General features: G+C 31.6%; 1 protein-coding gene across 18 annotated transcripts in view; it reads right to left on the reverse strand.

Annotated features, from left to right (window-relative positions):
- Positions 1–8733: 8733 nt before the first annotated feature.
- Positions 8734–14012, reverse strand: part of LOC143044864 (RNA binding protein fox-1 homolog 1-like) — a 46651-nt gene continuing 41372 nt past the window's right edge. For all 18 annotated transcript variants that reach the window (XM_076217072.1, XM_076217071.1, XM_076217067.1 and 15 more), the window contains 2 exons: positions 13623–13689; positions 8734–13295 (listed from right to left, as the gene is read on the reverse strand). In XM_076217072.1, coding sequence (XP_076073187.1) covers positions 13251–13295; positions 13623–13689 — 112 coding nt within the window. In that variant the 3' untranslated portion in view covers positions 8734–13250. The remainder of the gene's footprint in view (positions 13296–13622; positions 13690–14012) is intronic.

Consider the following 14012-nt stretch of genomic DNA (forward strand, 5'->3'; position numbering starts at 1 on the left):
AAAAATTAAGAATCTACATACACAGTAAGATTTGGCATATCAAAGAACCCCAATTATTCAATTTTTGATGAAATCAAACAAAGTTTAATTTGAACCCGATTTGGACCAACTTGAAAACTGGGCCAATAATCAAAAATCTAAGTACATTTTTAGATTCAGCATATCAAAGAACCCCAAGGATTCAATTTTTGTCAAAATCAAACTAAGTTTAATTTTGGACCCTTTGGACCTTAATGTAGACCAATTTGAAAACGGAACCAAAAATTAAGAATCTACATACACAGTTAGATTCGGCATATCAAAGAACCCCAATTATTCAATTTTTGATGAAATCAAACTAAGTTCAATTTTGGACCCTTTGGGCCCCTTATTCCTAAACTGTTGGGACCAAAACTCCCAAAATCAAACCCAACCTTCCTTTAGTGGTCATAAACCTTGTGTTTAAATTTCATAGATTTCTATTTACTTAAACTAAAGTTATGGTGCGAAAACCAAGAATAATGCTTACTTGGGCCTCTTTTTGGCCCCTAATTCCTAAACTGTTCAGACCTCAACTCCCAAAATCAATACCAACCTTCCTTTTGTGGTCATAAACCTTGTGTTTAAATTTCATTGATTTCTATTTACTTAAACTAATGTTATTGTGCGAAAACCAAGAATAATGCTTATTTGGGACCTTTTTTGGCCCCTAATTCCTAAACTGTTAAAACCAAAACTCCCAAAATCAATCCCAACCTTCCTTTTGTGGTCATAAACCTTGTGTCAAAATTTCATAGATTTCTATTTACTTAAACTTAAGTTATTGTGCGAAAACCAAGAAAATGCTTATTTGGGCCCTTTTTGGCCCCTAATTCCTAAAATTTTGGGATCAAAACTCCCAAAATCAATCCCAACCTTCCTTTTGTGGTCATAAACCTTGTGTTAAAATTTCATAGATTTCTATTCACTTTTACTAAAGTTAGAGTGCGAAAACTAAAAGTATTGGGACAACGACGACGACACAGACGACGACGCCAACGTGATAGCAATATACGACGAAAAATTACAATTTTTGCGGTCGTATAAAAACTGCAGACCAAGTATTATGGACTTTCCATAGCGGTTCCCTTTTAAAATGACCTTATAACCAAGACAAGAGTACACACACTGAAATGTCTATCCTTCTTTATTAACTACTTATTTTATGTTGGGGTCGTTTATAGCTTGCTGTTGACTTTGATAAATGACTATGTTGAAGAACATACTTTGACCTATAATGGTTTTCTTTTACAAATTGTGACTTGGATGGAGAGTCTTCTCGTACCACATCTTCTATTAATAGTCCTAAAATAAAGCTTTATACACGTACCACATAAACTTAATATGATCCAAGAAAATGAGGTCAAGGTAAGATAAACCGAACAAGAAATACATGTACTCCTTACAACCATTTCATGCACCAAATATAGTTGTGAACTTAAACCTATTGCTAATAGTTTCTAAGAAACCTGAGACTACTATAACACATGTGTTATAGTAGTCTCTGAAGAAACAGACTAAACGAAGAAAACTCAACATTGACCAATGAACCATAAAAATGAGACCAAGGTCAGATAAGCCATACCAGACAGACATGTACACTTTACATTAAAGAACCTTAGTGAGCACGCTCACATACCCCACGTCCCCACATTGTCATTGGAGAAATTAAATAAGTATAAGAAAAAAAAATTGTATAAGAAAAAATATTGAATAATAATTTCCTGTCAATATACATAGTATGTCCTTATTATCTACAAAATTTCATGAAATTCTGTTGTGTGTTTTCAGAGGAGTTGAGATGACAAACTGTTGCAGAAGTACATTGAGGCAAATAAGTTCAAAGGGGCATAACTCCTAGAAAAAAAATTGAACCGTAATTTCCTGTTGATATGCACATCTACATAGTATGTCCTTATTATCTACAAAGTTTCATGAAATTCTGTTGTGTGGTTTGAGAGGAGTTGCGATGACAAACTGTTGCAGTAGTACATTAAAGGAAATAAGTTCAAAGGGGCGTAACTCCTAGAAAAAAAATTGAATCGCAATTTCCCGTCGATATGCACAACTACATAGTATGTCCTTATTATCTGTAAAGGTTTCGTGAAATTCTGTTGTGTGGTTTGAGAGGAGTTGCGATGACAAACTGTTGCAGTAATACATTAAAGTAAATAAGTTCAAAGGGGCGTAACTCCTAGAAAAAAAATTGAATCGCAATTTCCCGTCGTTATGCACAACTACATAGTATGTCCTTATTATCTGAAAAGGTTTTGTGAAATTCTGTTGTGTGGTTTGAGAGGAGTTGCGATGACAAACTGTTGCAGTAGTACATTAAAGGAAATAAGTTCAAAGGGCTGTAACTCCTAGAAAAAAAATTGAATCGCAATTTCCCGTCGATATGCACAACTACATAGTATGTCCTTATTATCTGAAAAGGTTTTGTGAAATTCTGTTGTGTGGTTTGAGAGGAGTTGCGATGACAAACTGTTGCAGTAGTACATTAAAGGAAATAAGTTCAAAGGGGCGTAACTCCTAGAAAAAAAATTGAATCGCAATTTCCCGTCGATATGCACAACTACATAGTATGTCCTTATTATCTGAAAAGGTTTCGTGAAATTCTGTTGTGTGGTTTGAGAGGAGTTGCGATGACAAGAAACAGGACTGACGGACGGACGGACGGACGGACGGACTGACGGACGGACGGGTCAAAAACATTATACCCTGCGCAACTTCGTTGCGTGGGGTATAAATATATCTATGCATTAACTTTAGTTGACCTATTGCTTAGTATCTAGGAAACAACCTCAACCATGAAAACTTTACATTGCCCAATGAACCATGAAAATGAGGTCAAGGTCAGATGATACCTGCCAGACAGACATACACCTTACAATCCTTCTATACAACAAGTATACTTGAACAATTGCTTATTGTTTTAAGAAAAACAGACCAAAAACACAAAAACTTAACACTGAGCAATAAACAGTGAAACTGAGGTAAAGGTGTCAGACCACCAATTAAAAATCCCTATCTGTTCAACCAAATTTTGCAATTTTCACAGCTTTCTAAATATTTTACCTTAAGTTTAACTTCATAGAAACCAGGTATATCCTTAATTGTACATGTATCAGCTTTCTACATGCCAATTTTCACCATACCTTTAAAGCCTTCTAACAAAATAACCGACCTTCAAACGGAGGTACTAAAAAAAAAAAACCTGGTTTTCTGGAAATCTAAAATTAGTATACTATGGTGCGCATTAATCCTCAATTTTAAATGCAAACTCATAGATAGGTAAATTTTGGCTCAAAATGATCTAGATATATTTCTCTTTCACCAAAAGTTTTATTTCTGCAAATTTGTTGGTTAGTTTAAGTAAACAAGGACATCAAAAGCACTATATTGTGTCAGAGTAGGGCTACTTTCACATACGTTCTAAATTGAAGGGAGTAATTGGTGGTCTGACACCTAAAGGTCAAATAAAACCTGTGAGACTGACATGTAAATAATAATAGATCAAATCTCAAAAAATTAACTTTAACCACTGAACCATGAAAATGAGACCAAGATCAAGTTGGACATCTACACCTTACAATCATTCCATACACCACATTTAGACCTATTGCTTATAGTATCTGATATATGGACTTGACCACAAAAACTTAACCTTATTCACTGAACCATGAAATGAGGTATGAAGACCTTGCATGGTATGCACATACCATATATTAGTTATCCTATATCCTTATCATAATAAGAATTAACATAAACTGTAATCACAGATAAATGTCTTGACTTTTTGTAATTTTGATAATGCAAATGTTGAAATTAAAATAGCAATACTATAACATGCTAGTTATGCAAATTTTCAGTAGATAAACAACGACTGAAGGTACATGGCTATGGAAATGAGATGTGCCAATGTGAATACAACTGCATACCAAATACCATGACTTATCATAAGTCGGTCCTTTTAAACAAACCTAAACACACACATTAACTTATAAACTAGGTAAAAGTTTCAAAGTCAATGAACCATATTGAGGGGGTGGGGCTTTATAATCTCCATGGAAATAAGACTTCAAAATCCTAATTAATTTGCATAAAAAATGTCATTGACTTAATATTTGCATGACATCTTGAACTGGTCTAATTTACAAACTTATACATATAAAAAAGAAGATGTGGTATTATTGCCAATGAGACAACTATCCACAAAAGACCAAAATGACACAGACATTAACAACTATAGGTCATCGTACGGCCTTCAACAAAGAGCAAAGCTCATACCGCATAGTCAGCTATAAAAGGCCCCGATAAGGCAATGTAAAACAATTCAAAGGAGAAAACTTACCGCCTTATTTATGTAAAAAAAGAACGAAAAACAAATATGTAACACATAAACAAACGACAACCACTGAATTACAGGCTCCTGACTTGGGACAGGCACATACTGTGGATTCATTTATTTTCGTTGGTACCAATTTTCGTGGTTTGGGAAAAACTTGCATATTCTTGATATTTAATTTCGTGGTTTTGGCAAAGTCTACACCCATTCCTTTAGAAAATTTGTATTTCGTTGAACATTTGAATTCGTGGTTCCCCTGTACCCACGAAATCCACGAAAATTGGTATCCAACGAATATTAATGAATCAACAGTACATAAATAATGTGGCGGTGTAAACTAAGCAAAAGTTTAGACCATGACTTGAGGGGTGGGGCCAAATATTCTACATAAAAATAAAATTTCCTAATGCTAAACATCTGCAAAACAAGTATCATTGACCTACCACTAGTGGTTCCCCATAAACTGACCTAATCACAAACTAATACATGTAAACTAAGCAAAATTATAAAGTCAATAGACCATGAATTAGGAGGCAGAGCCAAATAATCTCCATGGAAATGAGATGTGCCAATGCTTATACAATACCAATCATCATCGACCTTCCACTAGTTGTTCCCCATAAAATGACCTAATCTGAATATGTACATCATGTAAACTAAGCAAAATTTTCAAAGTCAATATACCATGACTTAGGGGGCAGGGCCAAATAATCTCTATGGAAAGAGATGTGTCAATGCTTATACAACTGCATACAAAATATCATAACCTACCACTTGTTCACCATAAACTAGACCTAATCACAGACTTATACATTGTTGACAAAGCCAACACCGCAGAAACAGCTTTCTTATGTCTCTCTTTTCGACTCTGTCAAGGCAAGACAATTATAAATAAATGGGGAATGTGTCCATGGGACACAGATGACGCTGGCATATCATATAAAGTTATGAACAGGCATAACTGAAGAACGGTATAAGTGACACTATCCAAATTTTTACTTGATCTGAGTTTTGTAGTAATAAGCATTGTGTAAAAAATTCATAAAATTTGGTAAAGACAAACTTAAGTTAGAAATCAGAATCGAAAAATTCAGCAATTTTTCCATTTGAAAGGGGGGATAACTCTAGAACGAATAAAGTGACACCATCAATTTGGACTTAACATGTGTTGTGTGGCAATAGCCATTGCGTATAAGTTTCATAAATTCGGTCAAGACAAACAACAGTTAAAGAACTGAAACAAAAAAATCAGCAACTTTTCCATTTGTAAAGGGGAATAACTCTTAAATAGATGTAAAGGCGACACCACCAAAATTCGAACTTCGATTTGTATTTTGTGGTAATTAGCAGTGCATAAATTTCATCACAATAGATAAAGGCAAACTAAAGTAAAGAGAATGGAAACGAAAAAATCCAGCAATTTATCAATTTGAAAAGGGGCACAACTCAAATCGTCAAAAACGATGCCACCAAAATGCAAACTTGATATGTGTATAGTGGTAATAAGCGTTGTGCGGTTTCATGAGGCAAACTAAAGTAAGAGAACGGAAAACAACTTCGTGACCTACAGAGGCACAAAGGTAAAACTTAATGTCCCTCCACTACGGTGGGGGCATAAAAATAAAACTTTTGTTTAAAGTAGTAGACTGAACCATGAAAATGAGGTCAAGGACAATAGACATATGACAGACGGAATCCTTGTAACATAAGGCATATATGAAGTATGAAGCATCCAGGCATCCACCTTCTAAATTATAAAGCTTTTAAGAACTTAGCTGTGGCCAGCCGGATCACTATCCCTATGTTATGACAAATGTCGCAGGCTTGACAAAAACAATGAGTCACCAGACTAATACTATGGGGCAAGGACAAGTCTATGTACAAATTCTCATACATTTGCATACCAAATATCATCGACTTACCATTAATGGTTCATCTTAACTCGACTTAATCACATTTAACATTTAAACTAAGCAAAAGTTTCAAACGACAGAGCATGACTGATGGGATAGGGCCAAATAATATCCATGGAACCAATCACATAAACTTAACAAATTGTTGATGCTGCTTCAAAAATTTACCAATGAAGTCAAAATAAAGGTTATAGGCACATTGCAATCACAAGGTGGGAATCTGTTGACAAAGTTCCATTAGAGATCACATGTACTATAGTAGAATTATTTTTGGTGATTTCATCTACATCACAAAACAAACCTATCACGAAAATTTCTGACTTACCGTAATCTGACCACTAGAACATGACTAGTATATGTGATTGTTCATGGTATCTTTGCTGTTAAAGAACAACATTTACCATTTTCTTGCTTTCTGAAACAATAACAGCAGTATCTGTGGTTCTTTTTTTATGACTAAATATCTAGGTTGTTTGTTTGTCTTGTTTGGGGTATAGATTGTTTTTAAATGTTGCTAAGAATGCATCTCCTTTCATTTTAGTGTTTAAAATTGTAAATGCCTGTCTTCTCAATGCTTTATGTTTTTCGATTCTAGATGTATATTTTGTTTGTTTTTTTAGTCTGTGGAATTTTTAGAGGCCGCCAAAGAATATTGACAACATGATGCAGTTAAAAAAGCCATCACCACTGGAGCATGAAACCATGCAAACAGACCATGCTCACACTGCTATGGAACATGCCATTCTAGATAAAGCTCCACAAACTTATGCTGAAAAGTGCATTTATATATTACTGTACCTCTTTATGTCTAATAATTAGTTTATTTATAATAGTAGGTCAGCGAAATATAAGAGGAGAATTTTTATTCCTTCTGGAACATGTTTTAAGTGTGAATTTTAAATAATTAATTTGAGAAGACGTGCTTTGACCATGTCAAAACTTCCCATGAAACAAACTACTATTTTTTAATCATTCATGCTTAAATATTTGAACTTTTAATCAGTAACTTTAAATCTTTTGAATTTATATGAAAATTTGTCTTTACTACTTGATGAAAATATCACAACTAAAAAGAAATTCTAAGCAAGGGAAGATAAGAATTATTTTCCAAATTCAAATAGCACGTTTTCCTTCAACTTTACACAGTATCATTTTTGGGTTTTTTTTCCACAAAAAGCCAACTTAAAAGTATCCTGTAGTATTTATAGATAACTTCTAAATAAAATTTTAAATAAAACTTCCATTCATTTAAGTCTTAAAGAATAAAAATAACATAAAATATCTTACAATCATGAGATTGTTTAATTTTATCAATTACACAGGACTTAAGATTGTTTATTTTATTATTTTAGAACAGGACTTCCCCTGAAATTTAAGTACATTTTAATCAAGATCATTTAATCTTGTAGATCTTTTAAGACTACATATAAAATTTATCTAAGTCAAGTTGCTTTGTTTTATTCTTGTACCAATCACTTAAAATGTTATATAACTACAAGAAAAACTTTGTTTAAAATTAACCGCTTTTTTTTTAATAAGTTTATAAAAGTGCGAAGGTAGGTTCTTTCCTATAAAATGAGAATTGTCCAGAAATATTGCAATATTGATTATTTCTCTATGTGAAATGAAACCCTGTTTCACTTTAATTTTGCTAAATTCCTAAATCATGACTTAATAATCTGTTTTAACTTTTAACTACAGTTCAAAAGGACTTTCATAATCTGATATATTTATATTAATTTTCAATTTTGTTGGAGATTTGTAATATTAAATTTGAGTGTATTGTACCCCTTTCTAAAGGTTATCAATACATTATTTATCTTTTTGTTTTAATTGTTTTGTTATTTTCTCTATTCAATCCTACAACACTGACACTAAGAGGTACTAATATATACATAAACACACATGCAACAGCAAAAAGAAAGAATTCCAATATAAGCAGAGTTACTTTATCTAGAACAGCATTGTTCGTTATAGCAGATTATAAATGGGAATACTGCAAGGGGAGTTATTAAATGCATGCATCATTAATTCAATCTGATATATACAGATTTCTCTTGTCAGTTACTACAATAAAGATAAAATGCAAGATTGGTCTACTATTTTATGGTTCTTTGACTTTAATGTCTTATCAAGCTTATTTTGTTAATTGTAATTAGAATTTGAAACGATGATAATTTTTTCTAAATATTAAGGGGCTTTTTTATCTTTCAAATAAAACCAGGTCTAAATTTGAAAAGACAAAAGGTTAGAAGTCTAGACAATGAAATGACTGCTTAACTTTCAGCACATAATGACAGAAACTTTAATTTACATCTGTATTTGTCACAAATTCCAAAATGTTTATATTTCAGGACAGATTTGAAACGCATAAATACAGATTTTGTCTAAAGAACCATAACTCTATAATGACCGTAAGTCCATGCTTTAGCAATGAGAATGCAGTGAGATAAATACACATAATGACAGTTTATTTGCATCTGGAAAAAAATCAAGGTCACACACAATGTTGTTAGACACAAAAACTGTTCAAAAGGTGGCAAAGAGGTTAAATATATATGTATATACATATACAGAATATCCATAGTGCATGAAAGAAGCTCTAAATCATATCTGTATTACAATATATAAGTGTGTGGATCAATTAACTTGAAGCTTGTGTGAACTATAATATCAATATTAACAAAATGCAAGAAAAAATGCCCTCAATATTATTCCTGTATGTATTCCATTCATGCAGGGCTCTGAGGCAACTCCTCTCATTATATCAAGATTTGTCAATATATTTCATCAAGAAACGCTAACAGTAAAAATTTTGAAAAAAAAAAAAGTTCAGAAAATTATTTTTTCTACAAAATTCAACTAATTGGTAAAATGCATGAAAAACCCAAATCCTATTTTCACTTCAAGCAAATTTATTGTCATTTTCTTTAAATTCCTTCAGCCATTTAATTTTTTTTTTTTTTGAAAACTAACTAATTAACTAATACATTAAATATCATATACATGTAAACTAAAAGCTATAACTTATTGCATTTAGAAACTTTAAAGAGTGTTTTTTTAAATTTCAAAATCACCTGGAAATTTATCAACTATAAAGATAATGCTGACTTGGTTGTGACTTCCATTTCTTGATAAAAAGAATTTAACACTCTTGATATAAGTTACACTGTGTATAAAAATACTATTGATAGTTCAAATATTTAATCCCAGTTCTTCATGCGTAGTTGTATTTTTACTAGTTATCTCCCCTTCAGCCTATAAATTTCTATTGATCACAATTCATTGGCAGATGTGCTAGAGTTTTATCAATCTCGAAAGAACTGATGAAACCAATTATAGATGGGCCATTGTTGGTCTTTAATGCCACTTTCTACTTTCAATACCCTTGGCTATATCATATATTGTGGAGGAAGCCAGAGTACAAGCAGAAAACCCGACCCTTTAAAGGGAAAATGTGTACAATCATACTGTTGAAACACTAAATAAGATTTGAACTTTCAATGGCATTTTTAAACACAGTGTAAAAAGTTAGTCAATTTCTTATAATACATAAACATCAATCATCAATAAATACTACATATATAAACTAAACAATAAACTGATAAATTTACACAAAAAAAAAAACACAAAATGAATTTCAAATACAAGAGAGAAAAAACACATGTCCTATAAAGAAAGTAATATAAAGAAGTAAACATACAATGGAAAAAAAGTGTTGGAATGTTACATCTAAATTCTGGTTATTTCATAGCTACAGAGAATAACTATCTCACGTCTAAATATGCGAAGGTTAAGTTAAAAGATTTCATGCCAGAGAAAGATCAGTTCTCAGGTATAGGGATAGAAGCACAATCATACATTCATAATAACATGCTTATTAAATCTCACTGAAATCATTCCTTTATTCATGCTCAATTCCCATCATGCCCCTGGACATGCCTGTAAGTACAACAGGGGGCAGCAGCATCAGTTATCTGCTGCTGACACAACAAGACATCAATAAAGTTAATATAAAGAGACAAAACGGATATTAGACTATTATGAAAGGACATGACAAAAATTAGGAAAAAAAGCAACATATATTCACACAAAGTATATATATATATAAAGTGGAGTTAATGAATTGGGGGGCTTGCTAACTAGCACTTATCTGTTTGCGAGGTGGCTACATATGTGTTTGTTTATTTACATATTTTTTTGCGTCTTTGGGATAAATTGCGTGTAAGGGAAGGGAAATGAACAACTCAAAAACAGTTTTAATTATGTTAAAAATTTTGCTGTATTTTGACATTTGCAGATAATATTTTGATTATCAATAAAAATTTGAACAATACTTCCAAGAGTCAATTGACCTTGTTAAGTGTAGCTCTATAAACAACATATGTAAAAATAAATCCAACAACATTATGAAACTGGAAGTACATACAAGTAAAACATAAATCATCCCAAAAAACAAGAGATTGCATTTAAAAACAAATAATATCAGATCGAGGGAAGGCTGTAAAAAGACAAGAAATGCTTTTAAAGGAAGTACCTACAATTGCTTTCGTTTTAAAACAAAATCTGTTTTCTATTCTGTAAATTCTTGAATGCTACTAAATAATTGGGATATTTGAAAAGAGGATAAAATAAATAAGGATCTGGTAATAAGATAATTGCGTATTTAAACTGTATTGCACATTTCTTTTGTATTATGCCAAAAAAAAAAACAAAAAAATTGCTAAATATCATTTTATGACAATGCAATGCTTTTCTTTAAATAAAGAGTCCATCATCCCTGAGTCATATTTTTCCCTATAAAAAAAGTTTTAGATTTTTAACTGAAGTCTGAGCAACTAATTTTTTCAACTTTAAACTGACTGTGTATAAATTGAAATTTTTAAAAAATGCCTCATTTTAGTTGTTTCGGTGTAACATTTTTATGAATTTCATATTAAGTTACCACATGTTCTCCATATATTTATAACATACCAAATAATCCACAAATGTGGTAAAACTCTTAAATGCTGTTTAAACTTATGCAAAACTGTATAGTAAGAATATTGTAGTTGTCTGTCTGTCTGGACCCTTAGTAGCACTTCCTGAACCCTGGGGAGATTCATGAACTATGACACAAAAAAATTCAATAACCAATAATATAAGGGCAAGAGCATTTTGGCAAGTTCATTAACATGTTAAATATTAACTTTAAAGTGAACAATTTTTAAATTATGATTTTCATCACTTGAACAATAAAGAGACTAGCTTTCACTTTATAATACTCAGACATCACAGATTAAACAAACCATTTATACATTATACATCTCAGAACATTCATACATCATACCGTCTCACAAAGAAAAAATCTCATTCTCGCATTGGAAGAATTAATGAATTTAATTTTAACAAAATGAAGTATGACTCCTAACTACCTCCTAAGTATTTTGTGAATTCTTCCAAACCCACATTTCAATCACTATAACATACCTTTTCATAAAGGTACAGTATATTTAAACAAACAAAAGTTATAATGAAAAATAGAACAACATAAAAAAATAAATTGCACAATAAATATGGTAAAATAAAGCACCTATATGACCTAGATCAGATCAACTCTACCAGTGACTTTTGAAAACAAACAGTCAACAAAGTGAGAAATGTGATGTTCTAGTTAACCAAATAAAAGCATTTCATTTTCAAAAATATCTTATTTCTTTTTTTTTTTAAATTATGATGAAACATTTTAACAAGTTTCACTATATTCACTTGAAAATTAACACAAATTACATCATTTCTAAATGTTCCATTGTTTAAATTTAATTAATTCCATATCAAATTATTTCTGTATCAAAAATTTCAAATTGATTTTTTGGGTTAAAAAAAAATCTAGCTTGTAAATCAAATATAAGATGCATCACATATTTCACAGTATGCTGACAAAGACTAGGTGACTAATTATCAATGTATTATTGTAACCATCATTCGACCTGAACAACACCATGATGGAAGACATCTTTTTCATTTGATAACCTTGTGACAAAAGTCTTAAAATATGGCTAGCTCTTCCGTCAGCTGCCAATCATTTCAATTCTCAGTAAATTCGTTAAGCGTAAGGATATGACAGCAAAGCTATGCAATATGCTGTACACTTAATTGATTTAATCAATTAATAATAAAAATGAAAAGTAAGCAATTCAAAATGGAGAAAAATGTGTTCTAACAATATGGATAATGTCCAAATGTGTCAATAGTGATAAAACTTGTGACTTTATGAATCATCACTGCCCTTAATGTTTTATCAATGGGTGTAGACTAGAATCAAAGGATACAGGCAGTTTTAGTGAAGTTACTGAGAATTGAAACACATCAAAATAATTCATGGATGAGGTAACAAGTGTGACAATTGACTAGACATTTGATCAAAATAAAGCTCACCACATGAGTATTTTTATACAGTGTCATTATGACTCAAATATTAATTCTGTGGCATGGGTATATTTTGTGATTCTATGTAAATATCGGGAAAATAATTTATAAATCCACAACTTCCGGTTTGGAGGCAAATTTTGAATTTGAAACTTTAACCTATAAGGTACAAAACATAACAGGTATAAATTTCTGCTTTTAAAAAACAAACAGTTCAAAAGCTGCGTACTTTTAGTGAAACATCAAATTGCGTAGTGTCTCCATTTTGCACATCCTTATCAATTTATCAGATCTTACTTGAATGTAGATGTGGCTCTTATTTTATCTACATTTCACGAAATCTACACAGAATCACAAATACAAAATGGAAGGTGAAATATAACATTGGCAGCATATGAGAATCTCAACAGTGCTTTAAGTTTCTTCAATAAATAAGTTAAACAATTGCAGAAAGCACCAATTCAGCACTGAAATATTAGCATTGCACTTCTCTGTATAATGGCTGTCCATTAACAATACTGTAAAAATCACCACAGAATATCCTCTTCATATGACGAGCCTTGTCAGTAAGGAGCAAATCGCTGGTATGCTCCTCGGTACACTGTTGCCTAATGAAAGAAAAATATATAACATGTATTATTTTTCTAGTTTATAGAAGAAACAAATATTTTTTTCAATTTTTTGGGTATGTTGTTTTTCTCTGGAATTACTTCCCTTCCACCAGTGAAAACGTTCACTATTAAAATTATTTGCCTTGATCTGTACAACTCTAAAATGTTTCCATATATTTTTTTTCTCTAGATTTACTTCCCTTCCACTATTCAAGATTTTCACCATGATATTTGTCTTGATCTGTAAGTAATTCTAAAATGACTCCATATCATTTTTTTAATTCGTAACTTCAAAACTACGATCTTTTGTTATTTTGTGCTTACCCCATAACCTGCCACTGGTCCAATACTGTGTCCCAAATATGGATCTGCATATTCTCTGCCTGTCAATCTAAAAAGGCAAACATTTGATATTCACATAGCATATAAACGTGTATCTACTACTAGAAACTTTCTTGTCAAACATATTTATTTTGAAAGAAAAGGGTAACCAGCTTGTTCTAAGGTGTCATCCATCTATCAATCAATACATTTTTTTTTACAAATATAAAGATATTTTTATCCTTTTGTATTGTTTCCCTATTTGAAATTGTCAGTCTGACATGTTCATATGAATAACTAACCAACTTTGTTATGGTTCGTAAAAGGTCTGATTTAAACTTTGATGGATACCTCTCATTGGCAATCACACCACTATTCCTTATTTTTATACTA

Source organism: Mytilus galloprovincialis, chromosome 9 (genome assembly GCF_965363235.1).
Source record: "Mytilus galloprovincialis chromosome 9, xbMytGall1.hap1.1, whole genome shotgun sequence".
NCBI classification, from domain to species: domain Eukaryota; kingdom Metazoa; phylum Mollusca; class Bivalvia; order Mytilida; family Mytilidae; genus Mytilus; species Mytilus galloprovincialis.